Genomic DNA, 24,098 nt, shown 5'->3' with positions numbered 1-24,098 from the left:
CCCGCATGTGCGCGAGGTAGCGCTAGGTAAAGACAACAGAGGCCACATTCGTTCACAGTCAGTCTCTAGCTGTCATGTATAATGCACCGAAACCACAGATCCCTTTCCACATCCAGGCCCCACAGAACTTTCCAATGTTTACCCCAGACGCTTCACATGCCCTGGTTCAATCCATTGACAGCACGTCGACCCCGGTATACCACATCGTTCCAATTCACTCTGTTCCTTGCACACCTTTCACCCTCCTGCATGTTCAGGCCCCGATCACTCAAAATCTTTTTCACTCATCTTTCCACCTCCAGTTTCGTCTCTCACTTCTCCTCGTTCCCTCCACCTCTGACACATATATCCTCTTGGTCAATCTTTCCTCACTCATTCTCTCCATGTGACCAAACCATTTCAATACATCCTCTTCTGCTCTTTCAACCACACTCTTTTTATTACCACACATCTCTCTTACCCTATCATTACTTACTCGATCAAACCACCTCACACCAAATATTTTCCTCAAACATCTCATTTCCAGCACATCAACCCTCCTCCGCACAACTCTATATATAACCCACGGCTCGCAACCATATATCATTGTTGGAACCACTATTCCTTCAAACATACCCATTTTTGCTTTCCAAGATAACGTTCTCGACTTCCACACATTCTTCAACGCTCCCAGAACTTTCGCTCCATACCCTACCCTATGATTCACTTCCGCTTCCATGGTTCCATCCGCTGCCAAATCCACTCCTAGATATCTAAAAGACTTCACTTCCTCCAGTTTTTCTCTAATATATATATATATATATATATATATTTTTTTTTTTTCTTTTTTGCTTTGTCGCTGTCTCCCGCGTTTGCGAGGTAGCGCAAGGAAGCAGACGAAAGAAATGGCCCAACCCACCCCCATACACATGTATATACATACGTCCACACACGCAAATATACATACCTACACAGCTTTCCATGGTTTACCCCAGACGCTTCACATGCCTTGATTCAATCCACTGACAGCACGTCAACCCCGGTATACCACATCGCTCCAATTCACTCTATTCCTTGCCCTCCTTTCACCCTCCTGCATGTTCAGGCCCCGATCACACAAAATCTTTTTCACTCCGTCTTTCCACCTCCAATTTGGTCTCCCTGTTCTCCTCGTTCCCTCCACCTCCGACACATATATCCTCTTGGTCAATCTTTCCTCACTCATTCTCTCCATGTGCCCAAACCATTTCAAAACACCCTCTTCTGCTCTCTCAACCACGCTCTTTTTATTTCCACACATCTCTCTTACCCTTACGTTACTTACTCGATCAAACCACCTCACACCACACATTGTCCTCAAACATCTCATTTCCAGCACATCCATCCTCCTGCGCACAACTCTATCCATAGCCCACGCCTCGCAACCATACAACATTGTTGGAACCACTATTCCTTCAAACATACCCATTTTTGCTTTCCGAGATAATGTTCTCGACTTCCACACATTTTTCAAGGCTCCCAGAATTTTCGCCCCCTCCCCCACCCTATGATCCACTTCCGCTTCCATGGTTCCATCCGCTGCCAGATCCACTCCCAGATATCTAAAACACTTCACTTCCTCCAGTTTTTCTCCATTCAAACTCGCCTCCCAATTGACTTGACCCTCAACCCTACTGTACCTAATAACCTTGCTCTTATTCACATTTACTCTTAACTTTCTTCTTTCACACACTTTACCAAACTCAGTCACCAGCTTCTGCAGTTTCTCACATGAATCAGCCACCAGCGCTTTATCATCAGCGAACAGCAACTGACTCACTTCCCAAGCTCTCTCATCCCCAACAGACTTCATACTTGCCCCTCTTTCCAAAACTCTTGCATTCACCTCCCTAACAACCCCATCCATAAACAAATTAAACAACCATGGAGACATCACACACCCCTGCCGCAAACCTATATATATATATATATATATATATATATATATATATATATATATATATATATATATATCATTAATGAGATGGCTTTGATTAGGGCAATGTGATCTAGATGGCTTTGGAGATTGCAACTCCTCGCTGGTACTTAAGAAACACAAACACAAGTATGAAGGGAGTATGATGAATAAGTGTAAATAGTTATACGAAGAATATCATACACTCCCATTTTAGTTTTCACTTGCGTGATTCTTACTGGTAAAAAAGAAAAAAAAGGAGAAAGAAATGAAAATCTACACCCTCGTGTTGGATGGTAAACAAACATTTTACCTTCGTACAGTTAACGTACATTATTTTTCTTTTTTTCCACAGTTGTCAGTCATGCCTCCCGAAATAGTGTCAGAACTCGTTCCCTTTTGGCCATTTCGACTCACAACATGGACGAGGATGTTTATAATGTGTGTGTGTGTGTGTGTGTGTGTGTGTGTGTGTGTGTAGATGATTTCCCTCCATCTCTCTTCAATCAATTGTTTTTTATTATGTTTACTTATTTATTTGCGTTCGGTGTGTGTCATATTGACCCCACACCGTATGTGATTTCACACGTGAACCCTGATATAATACGGAGGGGAACGCTTAAGATCCTTTGATATTCATGTCACTTCTCTTTCACTCTCTCAGCTGTTGAGTTCGATGTGAGCACCTGCTCTCTCTCTAACACAGTGGCTCTCCCTCCTCTCTCCCCCTCACAGACCTGTCGGCGGGCGTGGTGTGGGCGTGGGATGCGGACGACCAGCAGGAAGGCACCAACGCCCACCTCACCTACTCCATCGAGAAGAACGTGGTGGACGAGCGCTCCGGCCAGGCCATCTTCGCCGTCCACCCCGAGACCGGCCTCGTCCGCACCGCCGTCTGCTGCCTCGACCGCGAGACCACGCCCGAGTACCACATCCAGGTGGTGGCCACGGACGGCGGCGGCCTCAAGGGTGAGTCTGTCTGCCACCTGGCCAGGGGTCGTGGTGTGGGAGTCTGCCACCTGGCCAGGGGTCGTAGTGTGGGGGCCTGCCACCTGGCCAGGGGTCGTAGTGTGGGAGTCTGCCACCTGGCCAGGGGTCGTAGTGTGGGGGCCTGCCACCTGGCCAGGGGTCGTAGTGTGGGGGTCTGCCACCTGCCCGGGGGGTTGTAGTGAGGGTCTGCCACCTGGCCAGGGGTCGTAGTGAGGGTCTGCCAGCTGGCCAGGGGGTTGTAGTGGGGGTCTGCCACCTGGCCTGGGGTCGTAGTGTGAGTCTGCCACCTGGCCAGGGGGTCATAGTGTGGGGGTCTGCCAGCTAGCTGGTCCTGGCCAGGTGGTATTTAAAGGATCTACCAGCTGATCGCTGGTTAAAGCAGAGCCTGCTATCTGGTAAAGGCCTCTATCTCTCTCTCTCTCTCTCTCTCTCTCTCTCTCTCTCTCTCTCTCTCTCTCTCTCTCTCTCTCTCTCTCTCTCTCTCTCTCTCTCTCGTCACGTCAAATCGGAATCATCTGTCTGAAAAGATCTTGTAATACTCTGACTTGAGTGGTGGAGACGGGATCCATCTCTCTCTCTCTCTCTCTCTCTCTCTCTCTCTCTCTCTCTCTCTCTCTCTCTCTCTCTCTCTCTCTCTCTCTCCCCACCGTTACGCTGTGATTCATGGGGGCGGGAAAACTGGATAACTTACCTCAACTTTCTCTCTGATAGAGTCTAAGAGGTAAAAACTACTTTCAATGATTTATTCCTCTCTCTCTCTCTCTCTCTCTCTCTCTCTCTCTCTCTCTCTCTCTCTCTCTCTCTCTCTCTCTCTCTCTCTCTCTCTCTCTCTCTCTCTCTCTCTCTCTCTCCTAACTTATGACGTGTGTATTGAATTCTTTATGCCCCTTGCAAGCAGGTCGTGTCACACAACATACTGATTTCAACTTTTAGTCTCATGTTCCCCAAATTGGTTGGCAAAGTCCAAAATAATCATATCCTATTCAAAACTCACAGGTCAATACAAACTACATAGGAGACTCCAAGGTATGTATAAGTTACATGTGAATTTTGACCAGAGATTATTTGGGTTAGTTGGTTATTTAAAAAGAAAGAGAAAAAAAGGCCTTTAGATCAGATCTATCGTATGCTAGGACCCGTTCAGTGTCATTTAGCACCAAGTTATAAATGCCATTTAGCACCAGGTTATAATTTTCTTATCAGTCGAACAACTTTGAATACTTTCCTCAAGTGTATACGATATTTTATATCACTCAGGTGTTAGAATCGTACGTGTTAATGTAAACCGGTCTTTTAAGCACCGTCGTAAAAGCTTAAGCTGAGAAAATCGTACGTGTTAATGTAAACCGGTCAGTCGGTCTTTTAAGCACCGTCGTAAAAGCTTAAGCTGAGGGTAAGCTGAAGCGTGACAGCGAAGGAAAGCTGTCAAGCGTTTTATTTGGCAAATGTGGAAGAACAACATAATTTGTGTCAGGATTTAAAAAAAGGGGGAGTGGGGGTCATTCTGTTAGAAAACGGGATATTCTAGTACAGCGGTAACTTCAGAAAACGGACATATTTAGGATTTTATTGCACTTACACACTACACAGCGCCTCACACCATGGCTCAAGTGTTAAAGCTGAATGCACCCTGATCAACGTTAGGTACGAAGTGAGGTTGATTCATACCGTAGGTTCCGAAGCTCCGTAATCGGGTGGAGTTGTTTCGTGCAAGTCCAAAGCTCTGAAATCAAGCGCGGGCGTAAATTTAAAAGAGAAAACAACCCAAAGGAATAAGGGAAATAACGCTTCATTTGAATAGAAAATATGTTACTATCACAAATCCTGATTTGGCCAGCATGAAGAGGATCCACGGCTTTAAGATGTATATGTATCAAGAGCCCGAAATATATCCTATTTATATCAATGTTTATAGAAAGTTGAGTATATATATATACCAGTGCACTCTGAAAGGGCAATGTTTATGGTAGGTATGTATATGGTCTTAGAACTAATCATAACGGTTGAAGATGATGGGCGTAACTTGTTTTTAACAGCCTAATTAACCATGGCAATTGATAGGCTACCAAACCCAGACAACCAGTAAACCAGTGATTGAACTATTATTATTCGGTTTGACACTCAGTCAATGAGTTTCATGTCAAGGAGCATTGTATCACTCGGGTATCAGAAAAATAATACATTTATATAATCAATGAAATAAATTGGCGCCGGGATTTATTTTGTAATTTCAGCTTGGGAATAATGTGTTTTCCCAAAAGTTCAAGACAAATGAAGGGCGTCTAGATTTTCCCGGAGATAAGTTTTGAAAGAAATCCTTGAGAGATTCTCCGTTGTTTGGAGAGACGATCTCAGAAGTTCGGGGGTGAGTTATGAAGACTGACAACTTGAACTGTCTCCAGGGACAACTAGGATATACGACCAGCAACATTATAAGTTATTTATAAGTTACTTTTTTTAGGTTTTGTTTTTGTAAGTGTGTCCACGTCTGCTTGTAAACTTGGGTCCTTGTGATTGTCGCCATGCGTAGTTCACATACATATGATAGTCATGTGCGGACGTTTATTTGTATTGTACGAGGAGGGAGTTTTACACTCTTGGACATTTGTCTGCTATTATTGTACGTTGTTAGCAGCATTCACAGTTTCCTCGGGTGATTTCAGTCATCCGCCATATACTTATACAAGTACTCCATCATTTATATTGTAACGTTTATTGCATGGTTTCATTTTATAGTTGGAACGCATAGTGTGATTCTCAACTTAGTCCAGAAGGGCTTGTAATGCGTTTAGTTCTACAACTACAGTAGGTTAAGTCCCTTGTGAGTTTATCCTAGTAGAAAAACAGTGATGTCTGTACGCAGTTGGTTCTCCCTTTTTGAAAAAAAAAAAGTAAGATTTCACAGTTGAAACGGAGCTGACCAAATGTTTACGGTTAGGTTAGGTTGTTCCACCATACTGGCACACCGGTGACAGCGGTGCTTGAAAATTGTATTTAGGGAGGGGCTCTTCCAGGATAACATACCAGATGGAATCACTCAGGTGGATATAGTTTGTATTGGAGCTGGTATTTCAGTACCTGGACCAGTTTACGGTGATCATAAAACCCATAACTCGATTTATTGTGCCTAGCTCTTTACATCTGGACATACGGAGTTAACTTTAAAATCAAGTTAAATACACATTAAACCAATTGATAGCATAAAAGCCGATATTGCAGTAAAGGTAAGAGGGAAATATGAGTTTATATTATAAAAGGAGGAGACGTGTTTAATTAGAAAAGCCATCGTCTGCGAACAACAGCATAGCCTAGCCCTTCATATATCTATGTGGCAAGACTCGCCAAAATTAATTAGAGAATGTTGCAAATTATGTGCACGAGTTTCAGGAATGTAGTATGAAAATGTAATGGATTAAGAGCAGAGAAAATGCACTAAAATGATTGATTTTTGTCGCAATTGTGGATAATTTCTTATACCCTGCTTCCCATCGCTGGCGCAACGAGGATACAGAGTGTACAAAATGTTAAAGGATTGGTGGGCGTCACTGATTGAAATACATCATAGGTTACGTAGTGAGAACAGTGTTGACATGGTTTGATAAGTGAAGTTTACAACAGTTGAAACACTGAATTACGTTTCAAAATAAATGAGAAAAAACTATTTACAATAAGATTTATACTTTTCAAGTATCCGAGATAGAAACATTGTTATGGATGAAATGCTTGCACAATTTCTTGTATTGTTTGGCAAGTGTCATCTCTAGATTCATTGATTTTACAACAGTCATGGATTTAATGCTCCAAGGTATGAGCATTACTTTGTTAGAGTTTCTATTTGATCTGTTCACTGTCAACAGGAGAGAGAAACTCCCATAAGTATCTATAGTCCACCCTAATTCGGGCGACAACATTATCAAAGTGCCTGGTAATCCTTGTTGGTGGAACCGCATGTATACTTTGGCATGATGCTTTGGTGGTAAATAGACCTGTTACCCTAAAAGATTTTGCTCGTTTTCTATTCGAATGACGGTTTTAAGGCGATCAACTTCATCTTTCAAGACAGATGTTTTGGCTAGGTCATCAGCTTGTTCGTGCATTCTAAGTCCATATTAGATGGCACTTAGAGAAAGTGGACTCTTTTAAGCCCACAATTTGATCCCTAAAAGAGGCTAAAAACGGTTCAGTCAAAATTTTAGCTTTGGAAATATTTGGAAAGACACCTTTTATGGCGAATTACCTGAATATTGACCGTCTGACATAGCAAAATGGACATGTAAGAATAGTACTTCCTCGCACCAAATTACGAGAACACTAACAAATAATGGACCATTCAAACCCCTGGAAAAAGAAATGTAACTGAGATTGAACCTCTACGAAACAATGGATTGATCCGAATCACTAATTCATTCTTTTCAACGTATATATAAGAAGTTTGTAGAGAGGTATATATGAATGCGGGGCTTCGTCTCGATTGACCCAAGGGTTTAAGAAGCAGCACCTCAGAGTTTTTGAGTTATTTGAACTCTGGTCCTATACGGTCTTTTAAAAGACCAAAACATAAGAGGAAAGATGAGAGTCGAAATGATGTGAGCGAAGGCTTAGGCCTACAGAGAGTCAAGTCTGAAGTCGGTCTGTTCCAAAATGAAGGAAAAGCAGCTGAAATGAAACGTCTCCTTCCATTGGGATGGAAACAGGAGAAAAAAAATTAAACCTAACTTAAATTCTTTGAATCAAAATGTGCATTAAGATAGAAATGATTATTAAAGGTCTTCTTTCATCCATTTTCTGTGGGCTTGTCCGCTTAAAGAGGAAGAGTTTCGATCGCTCTGTTATAGTGTTCACAGCATCGCTTCGAAAAGCCATTATGTAACCCATAGAAGGGGGGCATGGAGGACCCCCCCCCCAGGCTTTCCAAGACAGCCCATCTGGCCTTCAATCGTAACTCACCTTCCAGATGGCCCGAACAACATACGATGTCTTGCTCAAACTTAGGCTTCCTGAAAAATCCTTTCAGTCACAGTCATAACTCACGCCCCAGCTGGCACGAACGATGCGTCGCGCCACAAAGCTCTTCTTACACTGTGTCATAATTCACACCCCAGCGGAAATGACGCAAATGCAGTCTCCCCCCCCCCCCCCATCCCTCCCCCTTTCGGGCTCAGACGCCGTGCATTGCCGCCCTCAGAGGTCAGTCAAGTCAGTCCCTCAAAGTCTCGAACCACACCGTTATGTATGACATCGGCCGCGTCTCAAACCCCGCTGCAAAATATCTCTCGTGAGACATCACTTACCTCGCCTCCTGCACCATGTTTCTGTGTGTGTGTGTGTGTGTGTGTGTGTGTTTTTAAAGGAGACTGAGTGTGAACGAATATGGCCTTTTTTGTCTGTTTTCCTGGCGCTACCTCGCTGAAGCGGGAGGTAGCGATGGTATGTCCTGTGGTGCGGGGTAGCGACAAAAATGGATGAAGACAAGCAACTATGAATATGTACATATGTATATGTATGTGTATGTATATGTTGATATGTATATGTGCGTGTATGGGCATTTATGTATGTATATATATATATATATATATATATATATATATATATATATATATATATATAAATATGTGTGTGTATATGAGTGGATGGGCCATTCTTCGTCTCTTTCCTGGCGCTACCTCGCTGACGCGGGAAACAGAAATTAAGTAAAATGAATATAATATATATATATATATATATATATATATATATATATATATATATATATATATATATATATAGTCAACCATTACGTGTGACCAACGTACTCAGGTCCTCACACGCTGATCAGCGTCAGTAGCGAAATTCTAGCGCTGCACATTTTCGACACAAGTCTGATAAACAAAACATTACATTACAGAACATTACGACTAAAATTCCAGGAACTTCGGCATAATATATACGTAGACTGGACCGTAAGGCCTTTACCTTGCGCAAAATTATCCAAGCTTGGTCTGTAAAGTTTCTCGTTTTTTTTACAGTAAGTTATAATGATAGCAATTAACCTCCAGGAATCTCGGACCTCCGGGGGCATCTATTAACGAGACACACACACACACACACACACACACACACACACACACACACACACACACAAAACAGAAACGAGAGAACATCGGAAGCAAAGGTAACCTTAGACACTTGTGTGAAGGCCGTGTTTTACATTTCATCAGATTCATTGGTGTTAATACTGCATACAGATGTTCTGTATGTTCTTTTATGGGTTTTAGAGGAGAGGGAGAGGAGGTGGTAAGGGGTAAGGGATAGTTTGAAATGGAGAAGAGGACTGAAGTATATGGTGTAGAAGTTTTTTTTTATGCATGTTGGGGGTTATCTGTGTTTTTGGTGCCTTATATATATATATATATATATATATATATATATATATATATATATATATATATATATATATATATATATAATGCCGACTTTTTCACCTCATGCACCTTTCTCTTGACTTCCTGCCACTTGTTTTTATACGTCTCCCAGTCATTTGCACTACTTCCATGCAAAAATCGTCCAAACGCCTCTCTCTTCTCTTTCACCAACAACCTTACTTCTTCATCCCACCACTCGCTACCCTTTCTAATCTGCCCAATTCCCACCTTTCTCATGCCACAAGCATCTTTTGCGCAAGCCATCACTGCTACCCTAAATACATCCCATTCCTCCCCCACTCCCCTTACGTCATTTGCTCTCACCTTTTTCCATTTTGCACTCAATTTCTCCTGGTACTTCCTCACACAAGTCTCCTTTCCAAGCTCACTTACTCTCACTACTCTCTTCATCCCAACATTCTCTCTTCTTTTCTGAAAACCCCCACTAATCTTCACCTTCGCCTCCACAAGATAATGATCAGACATCCCTCCAGTTGCCCCTCTCAGCACATTAACATCCAAAAGTCCCTCTTTCACGCGCCTATCAATTAACACGTAATCCATTAACGCTCTTTGGCCATCTCTCCTGCTTGCATACGTATACTTATGTATATCTCTCTTTTTAAACCAGGTATTCCCAGTCACCAGTCCTCTTTCAGCACACAAATCTACAAGCTCTTCACCATTTCCATTTACAACACTGAACACCCCTTGTACACCAATTATTCCCTCAACTGCCACATAACTCACCTTTGCATTCAAATCACCCATCACTATAACCCGGCCTCGTGCATCAAAGCTGCTAACACACTCACTCAGCTGCTCCCAAAACACTTGCCTCTCATTATCTTTCTTCTCGTGCCCAGGTGCATATGTACCAATAATCACTCATCTCTCTCCATCCACTTTCAGTTTTAACCATATCAATCTAGAGCTTACTTTCTTACACTCTATCACATACTCCCACAACTCCTGCTCCAGGAGTAGTGCTACTCCTTCCTTTGCTCTTGTCCTCTCCAACACCTGAATTTACTCTCAAGACATACCCAAACCACTCTTCCCCCTTACCCTTGAGCTTCGTTTCACTTAGAGCCAAAACATCCAGGTTCATTTCCTCAAACATACTACCTATCTCTCCTTTTTTCTCATCTTGGTTACATCCTCACACATTTAGACACCCCATTCTGAGCCTTCAAGGAGGATGAGGACTCCCCGCATGACTTCTTCTGTTTCCCCATTTAGAAAGGAGGGGAGGGTTTCTAGCCCCCCGCTACCGTCCCCTTTAGTCGCCTTCTACGACACTCGGGGAATGCGTGGGGAGTATTCTTTCTCCCCTATCCCTAGGTATATATATATATATATATATATATATATATATATATATATATATATATATATATATATATATATATATATATATATATATATATCCTGGCAGAGTGTTGGGGGTTTGTATGTATCGGTGTTTTATCTTTCATTCATTGTTAAGGAGTTTAACAAAGCCATGCTAAACACTGTTCACTGTGTACATGGATGGCTGACTGGAGCCTCCCTGAGGGTTTCGAGGGAACTAAGGGTGATTCATGTTTGTTTTTGTTGTCCAGATCTGGGGATGGGAGAGTCTCTCTCTCTCTCTCTCTCTCTCTCTCTCTCTCTCTCTCTCTCTCTCTCTCTCTCTCTCTCTCTCTCTCTCTCTCTCTCGTTAATTCGCGTGTGGTTGTTTTTTGTGTGTACACGCTTGAGTTTGTTTGCCAATGTTCCCTTTTCTTTTTATCACTCTTTGTGTGTGTGTGTGTGTCTGTGTGTATGTGTTTGTGTGTGTATGTGTGTGTATGTGTGTGTGTGTGTGTGTGTGTGTGTGTGTGTGTGTGTATAGTGCCCTCAGATAGATGCATGTGTCTGCGAGCGTTCGAGTGTACCTGTGTGAAGTTTATTTTTTGTGGGTGAAGGATAGTAGGATGGTTACGTTGGAGTAGAATAAGTGGTTGGGGAGGTAGGTCGTATGTTAGACCGTTTGGTAAACACGTGCACAAGTATCTGTTCGAAGGTGATGTCTGTATGTTAATTACGTGTCTCCATTTAACGCGGAGGTTTGTTTTGAACAAGCAGTTTGCCCTACGAGGTGATTCACACTTGACTAGGTTTCCTTGTATCTTATGTAATAAGGTTATGACCTTGTAGTGTGTGAATTTATCTCCAGGTACAGTCACAGTACAGCGGAACTGTAACGCCAGGTAGGTGCGCCCAACACCCCACAGTTGTAAACTGAAAGTCTCTCTCTCTCTCTCTCTCTCTCTCTCTCTCTCTCTCTCTCTCTCTCTCTCTCTCTCTCTCTCTCTCTCTCTCTCTCTCTCTCTCTCTCTCCCTCCCTCCCTCCTCTTTTCTTCTCTTCTCTCTTCTCCTCTTTTCTCTTCTCTTCTCTCTTCTTTTCTTCTCTCTCTCTCTCTCTCTCTCTCTCTCTCTCTCTCTCTCTCTCTCTCTCTCTCTCTCTCTCTCTCTCTCCCTCCAGGTACGGGTACAGTGGTGGTGCGTCTGGCGGACGTGAACGACAACTCGCCTCGCCTGACCCGCGACCTGTGGCAGGTGGAGGTGGACGAGACCTGGGGCCACGGAGCCCCCAGGAACGACACCCTCCTCCAGGTCTCCACCGCCGACCACGACACCTCCAACTACTTCTTCTACCGGGTCAGTCTACCTTCTTCATCTACCGGGTCAGTCTACCTTCCTCATCTACCGGTTCAGTCTACCCTCCTCATCTACCGAGTCAGTCGTGCCTGCCTCTTCTACCTAGTCATTCTACTTTCATTCATTCATTCTACCAGATTAGTCTACGACTTAATTCATTCCCATTTGGTCCATTAACTGCGTCTTCATCGACTACTCACCACTCCATCTCTTCTTGTCATGGCGTTCCACACACTCGGCCACGTCCCGACCGGCGGACGTGGCCAGCTTTCTGAGCGCTGCAGGAACCTCTTGGAGGAGGAGGAGGAGGAAGTTTAAGTTACTACGTAAGCAAGTGCAGGCTCCTCGCTAGCCCAAGTGATACAGGAAGCTATAGCCATGTCCTCCACACCATCATGTGTGTCAGTACGTATAAACCGGACCCTTTAGCTTGAGGTCTGTGAACGTAGTCACCCCTAAGGTACTTAAGTCGTCATCATTGGCCAGGGAAATAACACACAGTCTTTCGCGGTCATTAGCCTGTGTGGCATTTTGACTCCTCCAGAGTGAACCATGATGACGTTGTGGGTTGGGACGCGTGTTGTGATCCCACGCGAGCACGGCACGTGATCTCGCCTGGTGTGGGGTTACTGACAGCACTGTTAAAACGTCAGCGTTGTGTAATGTGTTGTTCCCAACTCACGAAATGCCAGACACCACAATTGAATTTTGGTGACAGGTCCGAGTGTGGGCACGGTGTTCGGTTTCAGTCTCTCTCTCTCTCTCTCTCTCTCTCCTCTCTCTCTCTCTCTCTCTCTCTTCTCTCTCTCTCTCTCTCTCTCTCTTCGTCCTTACTCTGTCATTCGTGACAGTAATAACTTTGCTTCATGTTGATGATGATCGCCTTGAGTCATCTGTTCGGTCCAGATATGATTAGGAAAGTAGTTAAAAGGCTCATCTCCCTCAACACTATTTTAAGTAATTACCTAGAAGATGTCTGTCCTACTTTACCTTAAAATTACCTTGAAGATGTCTGTCCTACTTTACCTTAAAATTACCTTGAAGATGTCTGTCCTACTTTACCTTAAAATTACCTTGAAGATGTCATGGCCCTACTTTACATTTAAATTACCTGAAGATGTCTGTCCTACTTTACCTTAAAAGTACATTGAAGATGTCTGTCCTACTTTACCTTTAAATTACCTTGAAGATGTCTGTCCTACTTTACCTTTAAATTACCTTGAAGATGTCTGTCCTACTTTACCTTTAGATTACCTTGAAGATGTCTGTCCTACTTTACCTAAAACTTACCTTGAAGATGTCTGTCCTACTTTACCTTAAAATTACCTTGAAGATGTCTGTCCTACTTTACCTTAAAATTACCTTGAAGATGTCTGTCCTACTTTACCTTAAAATTACCTTGAAGATGTCTGTCCTACTTTACCTTAAAATTACCTTGAAGATGTCTGTCCTGCTTTACCTTAAAATTACCTTGAAGGTGTCTGTCCTACTTTACTTTAAAATTACCTTGAAGGTGTCTGTCCTACTTTACCTGAAAATTACCTTGAAGATGTCTGTCCTACTTTACCTGAAAATTACCTTGAAGATGTCTGTCCTACTTTACTTTAAAATTACCTTGAAGGTGTCTGTCCTACTTTACCTTGAAATTACCTTGAAGATGTCTGTCCTACATTACCTTAAAATTACCTTGAAGATGTCTGTCCTACTTTACCTTTAAATTACCTTGAAGATGTCTGTCGTCCTACTTTACCTTTAAATTACCTTGAAGATGTCTGTCGTCCTACTTTACCTTTAAATTACCTTGAAGATGTCTGTCCTACTTAACCTTAAAATTACCTTGAAGATGTCTGTCCTACTTTACCTTTAAATTACCTTGAAGATGTCTGTCCTACTTTACCTTAAAATTACCTTGAAGATGTCTGTCCTACTTTACCTTAAAATTACCTTGAAGATGTCTGTCCTACTTTACCTTAAAATTACCTTGAAGATGTCTGTCGTCCTACTTTACCTTAAAATTACATTGAAGATGTCTGTCCTACTTTACCTTAAAATTACCTTGAAGATATCTGTCCTACTTTACCTTAAAATTATATTATAGATATCTGTCCTACTTTACCTTAAAATTACATTGAAGATGTCTGTCCTACTTTACCTTTAAATTACCTTGAAGATGTCTGTCCTACTTTACCTTAAAATTACCTTGAAGATGTCTGTCCTACTTTACCTTAAAATTACCTTGAAGATGTCTGTCCTACTTTACCTTAAAATTACCTTGAAGATGTCTGTCGTCCTACTTTACCTTAAAATTACATTGAAGATGTCTGTCCTACTTTACCTTAAAATTACCTTGAAGATATCTGTCCTACTTTACCTTAAAATTATATTATAGATATCTGTCCTACTTTACCTTAAAATTACATTGAAGATGTCTGTCCTACTTTACCTTAAAATTACCTTGAAGATGTCTTTCCTACTTTACCTTAAAATTACCTTGAAGATTTCTTTCCTACTTTACCTTAAAATTACCTTGAAGATGTCTGTCCTGCACCCAAACGGTTAATTAGAATGTAGGTTAACACCTCGACCTGTCGTCAACACACAGGGATGAAATTACGTAGAGGTTGGTACTGTATTGTTGAGGAAGCGAGTGTTGTGGATTCTTATACTTACAGAAGAATTGAGAGAACACAGACTGAGAGTATAACTGCACACAGAGAATGGATAAAAGTGGAGCATTTCAATGGCCTTGAGAATTATAGAGGGTACATGGACCTCGTCCTGAATTATAGAGGATACATGGACCTTGTCCTGAGTTATAGATGGTACATGGACCTTGTCCTGGGTTATAGAGGATACATGGACCTAGTCCTGAGTTATAGAGGAACATGGACCTCGTCCTGAACTATAGAGGGTATATGGACCTCGTTCTGAGTTATAGAGGATACATGGACCTTGTCCTGAGTTATAGATGGTACATGGACCTTGTCCTGAGTTATTGATGGTACATGGACCTTGTCCTGAGTTACAGAGGGTACATGGACCTTGTCCAGAGTTATAGATGGTACATGGACCTTGTTCTGAGTTATAGATGGTACATGGACCTTGTCCTGAGTTATAGATGGTACATGGACCTTGTCCTGAGTTATAGATGGTACATGGACCTTGTCCTGAGTTATAGTAAGTACATGGACCTTGTCCTGAGTTGTAGATTTAGTCTTTCATAATCTGTGATCACAAATTTTGCGTGTAATTATGTTTCCCTTGTTGACTTCAATGATCCCTCTAATTATATGTCTCTTATTGTCCTTTCCTCCCCCCACCCCTTCAGCCCCTAAGGGAATGACAGAAGCTGACAGTGTCATTCTCAATTTATTGCAGTTAGATTATTGAGCCTTCAATATATATATATATATATATATATATATATATATATATATATATATATATATATATATATATATATATATATTGACCAGGGTTTAATGTATGGTGAACGAATCCATGGCGAGTTCGAGGTGGTCTGTATTTACTAGCAGGTCAGTATGGTTGGATGTGTAATGACCAGCTTGAATTAAGGGGAGGTTAGCGTCACCTTATTCTCCCTCCTGTGTGTTGCAGGTGGTGGAGGAGAGCGGATGGGGTTGGCAACACTTCGGGATGCGGACGGAGGGCACGGTGGGGCAGCTCTTCGCCCGCCAGACGCTCGACTTCGAGGACGACGCCCACCGCAGGGGCTTCCGCTTCATGATCCAGGTCACGGACAGGGTGAGTCCTCACCTGGTAACTTTGTTATGCCTTCCCCTTTATCACGTTAGCTCTAACTCCTAAAGCAGGATGAGCAGCCGGATTGACTGTGGACCGACTGCCAGTGACCATTATTCGAACCTGTATACTGCATCTGTACGTAGTATTGTGGAGTATCATTGCCATTAAGTAGTAGATACATTCTTTTTCCCTTCAGAGCTTGGGTAGCGGGTGTGAAAGAATAAGAAATGTTGGTTAACACCTGTTAACTAAATCAGATAAAGTATTGACACAAAAACTTATATTTTTAAAAGAGCAGAGGGAATCAGAGAATTGGCTTGAGAATGTGATATCAAACGTATAGATGGGAGGAGGAGGAGGAAGGGAAGAGATTTCAGTACAGGACACTATCATTATACATTAGGTTGAAGTCAAAAGCAGATATAAACAGGTTGAAATTTGGACAAGATCGCCCGGAGTGGATGAGATTGCAAGAGAAATTGTGGTGGCACAGTGGACGCACAAAATATGTGTTTACGTTCATGGAAAAGTGGGAAAGTTATAGATGACCGGGTGGTTGTGATAGTCCCTTTCCACACAGGGAAAGAGGTGGGAAGGGTAAATGAAAAGGTATGTACGTGAAAGACATGTTACTGAGAGGGTGAAGAAGGTCAGAAGATAAGTGAAGAGGAGGGCGGAGAGGTGCGATGGAAAAAGTAGAAGATATGTAGATCAAATCCTCTTTATGAAGTTTAGGATTCATCAAGTGAATATCAGAACCAATGGAAGTTGTACGTAACATTCATGGACCCAAAGGAGTCATATGGTAGATTAGACTAAGGTGTATTGTGGTGTGTGCTGGGAATTTCTAGTGTAGGAGCAGAAGTAGGAGATGCAACAGATTCGTTTACTGGAAATGATAAAAGATTTGTGCCACTGGATGGTAGGCTAGTGAGTATTTGTATAGGCGTGGAGGTGAGGCGAGGCTGTGTTATGCCACCAAAGACTTTCCATCCCTCCACACTCCCGTCAATCCCTCTCCTTCCACCTTCCCTCTCTATCCACATATTTACTCACCCCCCCCCCCCCACCATCTTCTAACTCTCTACCAGTAGTCGAGGTCACAGAACACCTGAGGTCATGAACTCCCACCATACATGGTGAAGGCGGAAGACTGTCAAGTACGGTTTTGATTCACAGCCAGACGAATATACCGATGCTGCTGCTGCTGCTGCTCTCTCTCTCTCTCTCTCTCTCTCTCTCTCTCTCTCTCTCTCTCTCTCTCTCTCTCTCTCTCTAAAACACACAGACACACGCACATTGTCCCTTCGTATGTGTGTTCCTTGCTAGGTTGATATACCGAAGGAGGTTAATGGGTTGTGCGATGGAGCCCCCTCTTCTTTAATGTGCACCCCGCCCCCTCCTCCCCGCCCCGTTCCTCCTCACCATAGTCTTATGTAGATTAGGAATTTAGGGAAATTTTACTGTGTTGAGCTTAACCCAGAGGCAAACATTAGCTGATTAAGGTCGTATAACAACGTACTGCAAGACTGGCGTATGGTTGTGTGTGTGTGTCTTAGGGGGAGGTTAATGACTATGTAGAAGGAGGATAGTGGGATGGCGCTTAAAGGGATGGAAGGAGAAATGAAGGGAAAGGGGAGGAATAACAAAACAACTTGATGGTCTGTAACAGGGTTGTCTGCTTGGAGAACTTTGCGAGTACCGCCAGAAGGCAAGGCTAGCGCGTATCGCTCACCGCAGGAAGAGATCTACTAGCGTTATATGAGGGAGGAGTCGTATGTTGTGTGTGAGGTGGAGAGATCGCACAGCAGTGTGCTGAAGGGCCACATACATGCAGTCTCTCCATCTCGCACACACGTAGCACTTGACAACACCTGACCCAAAAAAAAAAGATTCGTTTTCTCCGTTGCTCAAGGTATTCTTTTCCCTGCGGTGAGTCCTACGCGCTGGCTCTGCTTTGAAAGGAGGCAAGTCTCCTCGTGAGTAAATCGTGAGGCGTACGTACCCCAGCTGGTGACCTTGTCATACGCCATCCGATCGCTTGGTTCTGGTCCCTCCCACGTACTCCACCACGTAGCATTATGCTCCTCTCCATCACTTGACACTCCCTCCATCCTTCTAAGCGCTCCGCCCTCCCTCCTCCCTCCCTCCCATCCCACGTCCTCCCTCTAGATATCCATCACGCTCCCTCCCTATACCCCCAAACCTTCCAAGTCTTGTGGCGCGCGCGCGCACGACCTTGTATGACTTTAGCCTGAGTCAGCGAGGCCTAGCAATTCCCCAAGGCCCGAGTCTTGGGGTTCTAGGATAATACAACTTTGGAGTTCTGAGGTAATACAACTTAAGAGAGTGTCAGCTGTTTAGATTTTAGGCTAATCCGGCCACTGGGGGTGGGATGGGGCTGGCGAGTGGCGAGATTAAATTTTGAATATTCAAATGAGATACTTCACCTAACCTCATGCAGTTCGCGTCGTCGCCCTTCGTTCCCCCACCTCATGAAAACAGCGGGAGGTAAGAGGGCCTCATGTTACATGAAGGCCTGTGTTAATTGAATGTTTGAGTAAAGGTAATGAGGGCTGTACGTTAGTGGAGACGTGTGTGTGTGTCTACTGGTAGTGGTGACGAAGGTGTGATGGTGGTGACGTGGTTGTGGTAGTCATGACGTGAACCTGCACCTGGTTTGTGGTTGTGGCGACGTGTGTCTGGGCGGGGTGACGAGGGTGTGGTTGTGGCGACGTGTGTCTGGGTGTGGTGACGAGGGTGTGGTTGTGGCGACGTGTGTCCGGGTGGGGTGACGAGAGTGTGGTTGTGGCGACGTGTGTCTGGGTGGGGTGACGAGGGTGTGGTTGTGGCGACGTGTGTCTGGGTGTGGTGACGAGGGTGTGGTTGTGGCGACGTGTGCCTGGGTGGGGTGACGAGGGTGTGGTTGTGGCGACGTGTGTCTGGGTGGGGTGACGAGAGTGTGGTTGTGGCGACGTGTGTCTGGGTGGGGTGACGAGAGTGTGGTTGTGGCGACGTGTGTCTGGGTGGGGTGACGAGGGTGTGGTTGTGGCGACGTGTGTCTGGGTGGGGTGACGAGGGTGTGGTTGTGGCGACGTGAGCCCGGGTGGGGGGTGATGGCTTCGTAGTAGTGATGGCAGTACGGTGTGGTGGTGACTGGACTGAGATAGGGATGATGTGTTACTGCCCTTGATGGGAGGGAGTGTGGTAGTGATGATGTGTGTCTGGTTCTGGTGAGAGGTTTAAGTGTATGTGTGTGTGTGTGTGTCTCTCTCTCTCTCTCTCTCTCTCTCTCTCTCTCTCTCTCTCTCTCTCTCTGTCTATCTCTCATTTCGTAGTTCGAGTGGAGGAAATCAAGCTCATATGAACGGAATGTAGACCAGTGCCTCAGACAAGGCAGGATACGTCTGTGATTGATTGCAAGGGTAAAGTGGAAGTTATGAATACATGAATAAGGAAAGAGGTGGGTAATAAAACGGATCATACGATGAATTAAGACCCCCTTATTGGCCAGGATATATATATATATATATATATATATATATATATATATATATATATATATATATATATATATATATATATATATACAGACATAAATGACTAAATTCAAGTCCTTCTTTAGCTGGAATGTTGATAGATACGAGTAAAAGCCTGGTGTTGTTATATGGTATGCTGGGAGAACACAGTGGTCATCATCGCACAGCCGATTTTCCAACTTTTCCTTGGACAGCGGCTGCAATTTGATCGATTTCTCTACACCCAAATAATGTTTTGATTGGTCAATATGTACAATGTTTAATTCATTACAGTGTGAAGCACTGCTCGCTTGCCTTGAATGCCTCTTCCTCTATCTCTGCCACATTTAGAATGGAATTAGAATCCTTTCATCTCTTACCTTCTCCCCTACTTACCACCTGTCTTCAACCATCCCTCTTCCCATCCACCCGGGACGTTGTTTCCCCTCTCCCTGTTCTACAAATATCATTTCGCCTGCTGGTGGCAAGCCATGGTGAGCCATCTGGAGTGTGCGTCACTACCACGAAGACTTGAACCCGTCACACTCGCCATTTGGCGTCCTAGCTTCGTCTCTTCGATGTATATTAACTGACTGTTATATTTCTCTCTTGTGTCTCCCCTGATGATGTGAGTATGACACGAAAGTGCACTTGGGAACTTTTCGTGTTTTATTTTCCCCGTGGACTCATACGAATATCTTGATCACGCGCAAAATCGTGATCCTTTCCAATATATATATATATATATATATATATATATATATATATATATATATATATATATATATATATATATTGGGAGGTGAGGTCAATTGGGAGGTGAGTTTGAATGGAGAAAAACTGGAGGAAGTGAAGTGTTTTAGATATCTGGGAGTGGATCTGTCAGCGGATGGAACCATGGAAGCGGAAGTGGATCATAGGGTGGGGGAGGGGGCGAAAATTTTGGGAGCCTTGAAAAATGTGTGGAAGTCGAGAACATTATCTCGGAAAGCAAAAATGGGTATGTTTGAAGGAATAGTGGTTCCAACAATGTTGTATGGTTGCGAGGCGTGGGCTATGGATAGAGTTGTGCGCAGGAGGATGGATGTGCTGGAAATGAGATGTTTGAGGACAATGTGTGGTGTGAGGTGGTTTGATCGAGTAAGTAACGTAAGGGTAAGAGAGATGTGTGGAAATAAAAAGAGCGTGGTTGAGAGAGCAGAAGAGGGTGTTTTGAAATGGTTTGGGCACATGGAGAGAATGAGTGAGGAAAGATTGACCAAGAGGATATATGTGTCGGAGGTGGAGGGAACGAGGAGAAGAGGGAGACCAAATTGGAGGTGGAAAGATGGAGTGAAAAAGATTTTGTGTGATCGGGGCCTGAACATGCAGGAGGGTGAAAGGAGGGCAAGGAATAGAGTGAATTGGAGCGATGTGGTATACAGGGTTTGACGTGCTGTCAGTGGATTGAATCAAGGCATGTGAAGCGTCTGGGGTAAACCATGGAAAGCTGTGTAGTTATGTATATTTGCGTGTGTGGACGTGTGTATGTACATGTGTATGGGGGGGGGGGGGGGGTTGGGCCATTTCTTTCGTCTGTTTCCTTGCGCTACCTCGCAAACGCGGGAGACAGCGACAAAGTATAAAAAAAAAAAAAAAAAATATATATATATATATATATATATACACTGATAGCGAAATCGTATCAGGGAGTCAGGTTGAGAGGGAAAACGTAACGAAAACTTTCAAGAGAAGATCGAAAACTGGCGACTGAATGAATTAACTGTTCGTTGTATACATAAGAAACGAACCCTGTACACCATCATGCTCCATCGCCACCGAGAAAACAAGCGGGAAATGAACGTACGAACGTGCCAATTGGAGGAAAACCCTCGGGGGGAGGGAGGAACGGAACAGATGGACCAGTATAAAAGAGCGAATGTACTGGAACGGCACAATATTTCGGAACGATTCGAAGGTTCAAGCATTTCGTTAGTAAAAGCTCGGGGAATTTTTTTTTATTTTTGCCCAACCGAATGGCGTTTCGTAGGTGATAGCGGGATATAGAGCAACAACGGACAACAATTAGTATGCAGATGTCATTAGTAAAGCAGTTGGAATTCGTTTATAAATGAATTATTATTTATTTTTATCTCTATTGGCCACGAACGATTTGCGCCCAGTGGGACTTTTACACTCCTACTTATGTAGGAAACATCTGATGCTGAATTATATACAGGCGCCACTGAATTAGAATTTTTATACGTTTATTTTTTATATTATTTATTGTGACTAACCAATTTTTTTTATTATTTATTGTGACTAACAGGCAAAGATATGCCCCCAATGAAGGCCATCTCCGGTGAAAGAAAGTATTAAAAGGAAAAAAAAAAGAAAATAGATGGAAAGAAAGACGAAAAGGAGGAGGAGAGGAGGAGCATTCCACAGCCTCGCTGTTTTCGAGGGGGGAGAGGAAGGAAGGAAGGATCATAACGGTCAATCCTCGAGTGGCCAGACTTTACATAGAAACTGTGGGAAGCAGCAGCTCATCACGTCCCACGACGGGTCCAAAAGCCTCGGGACTGGGAGACATTCAGACATAAGGAACAAAAAAGATTTTGATTAATCCAGGGACGAATTAATCTGGATTTTGATTATCCAGGAACGAATTAATCTGGATTCTGATTAATCCAGGACAATTAATCTGGATTTTGATTAATCCAGGACCGAATTGGTTTGGATTAATCCAGGACCGAATTAATCTGGATTTTTATTAATCCAGGACCGAATTAATCTGGATTTTGATTATCCAGGATCGAATTAATCTGGATTTTTATTATCCAAGACCGAAATGATCTGCATTTTGATTATCCAGGACCGAATTAATCTGGATTTTGATTAATCCAGGACCAAATTAATCTGGATTTTGATTAATCCAGGACCGAATTAATCTGGATTTTGATTAGCCAGGACCGAATTAATCTGGATTTTGATTAATCCAGGATCGAATTAATCTGGATTTTGATTAATCCAGGATCGAATTAATCTGGATTTTGATTAATCCAGGACCGAATTAATCTGGATTTTGATTAATCCAGGACCGAATTAATCTGGATTTTGATTAATCCAGGATCGAATTAATCTGGATTTTGATCATCCAGGACCGAATTGATCTGGATTTTGATTATTCCAGGATCGAATTCATCTGGATTTTGATTAATCCAGGAACGAATTAATCTGGATTTTGATTCATTCAGGACCGAATTCATCTGGATTTTGATTAATCCAGGACCGAATTAATCTGGATTTTGATTAATCCAGGACCGAATTAATCTGGATTTTGATTAATCCAGGACTGAATTAATCTGGATTTTGATTAATCCAGGACCGAATTAATCTGGATTTTGATTAATCCAGGACCGAATTAATCTGGATTTTGATAATCCAGGACCGAATTAATCTGGATTTTGATTAATCCAGGACCGAATTAATCTGGATTTTGATTATCCAGGACGAATTAATCTGGATTTTGATATCCAGGACCGAATTAATCTGGATTTTGTTTAACCCAGGACCGATTAATGGAATTTGATTATCCACCGTCGTGTTCACGGGTCGCACTGTCGCGTTCAGGGGTCACACCATCATGTTCAGGGGTCGCACGTCGTGTTCAGGGGTCGTACCGTCGTGTTCAGGGGTCGTACCGTCGTGTTCAGGGGTCGCACCGTCGTGTTCAGGGGTCGTACCGTCGTGTTCAGGGGTCGCACCGTCGTGTTCAGGGGTCGTACCGTCGTGTTCAGGGGTCGCGCCGTCGTGTTCAGGGGTCGTACCGTCGTGTTCAGGGGTCGTACCGTCGTGTTCAGGGGTCGCACCGTCGTGTTCACGGGTCGTACCGTCGTGTTCACGGGTCGCACTGTCGCGTTCAGGGGTCACACCATCATGTTCAGGGGTCGCACCGTCGTGTTCACGGGTCGTACCGTCGTGTTCAGGGGTCGCACCGTCGTGTTCGGGGGTCGCTCCGTCGTGTTCAGGGGTCGTACCGTCGTGTTCAGGGGTCGTACCGTCGTGTTCAGGGGTCGTACCGTCGTGTTCACGGGTCGTACCGTCGTGTTCAGGGGTCGCACCGTCGTGTTCACGGGTCGTACCGTCGTGTTCACGGGTCGCACTGTCGCGTTCAGGGGTCACACCATCATGTTCAGGGGTCGCTCCGTCGTGTTCAGGGGTCGCACCGTCGTGTTCAGGGGTCGTACCGTCGTGTTCAGGGGTCGTACGTCGTGTTCACGGGTCGCACCGTCGTGTTCAGGGGTCGCACCGTCGTGTTCAGGGGTCGCTCCGTCGTGTTCAGGGGTCGCACCGTCGTGTTCACGGGTCGCACTGTCGCGTTCAGGGGTCACACCATCATGTTCAGGGGTCGCTCCGTCGTGTTCAGGGGTCGCACCGTCGTGTTCAGGGGTCGTACCGTCGTGTTCAGGGGTCGTACCGTCGTGTTCAGGGGTCGCACCGTCGTGTTCACGGGTCGCACTGTCGCGTTCAGGGGTCACACCATCATGTTCAGGGGTCGCTCCGTCGTGTTCAGGGGTCGCGCCGTCGTGTTCAGGGGTCGCTCCGTCGTGTTCAGGGGTCGCACCGTCGTGTTCACGGGTCGCACTGTCGCGTTCAGGGGTCACACCATCATGTTCAGGGGTCGCTCCGTCGTGTTCAGGGGTCGCACCGTCGTGTTCACGGGTCGCACTGTCGCGTTCAGGGGTCACACCATCATGTTCAGGGGTCGCACGTCGTGTTCAGGGGTCGTACCGTCGTGTTCAGGGGTCGCTCCGTCGTGTTCAG

At 44.1% G+C, this 24,098-nt stretch overlaps 1 protein-coding gene across 1 annotated transcript in view; it reads left to right on the top strand.

The window, feature by feature from the left end:
* Positions 1-11,880: 11,880 nt before the first annotated feature.
* LOC139746337 (neural-cadherin-like) overlaps positions 11,881-24,098 on the top strand; it is a 32,118-nt gene continuing 19,900 nt past the window's right edge. Inside the window, 2 exon segments of the mRNA XM_071657499.1 lie at positions 11,881-12,009; positions 15,628-15,774. Coding sequence (XP_071513600.1) covers positions 15,667-15,774 — 108 coding nt within the window. The 5' untranslated portion in view covers positions 11,881-12,009; positions 15,628-15,666.

Source organism: Panulirus ornatus, chromosome 64, assembly GCF_036320965.1.
Source record: "Panulirus ornatus isolate Po-2019 chromosome 64, ASM3632096v1, whole genome shotgun sequence".
Lineage (NCBI taxonomy): Eukaryota > Metazoa > Arthropoda > Malacostraca > Decapoda > Palinuridae > Panulirus > Panulirus ornatus.
This window is presented reverse-complemented; position numbering and strand designations above follow the sequence as displayed.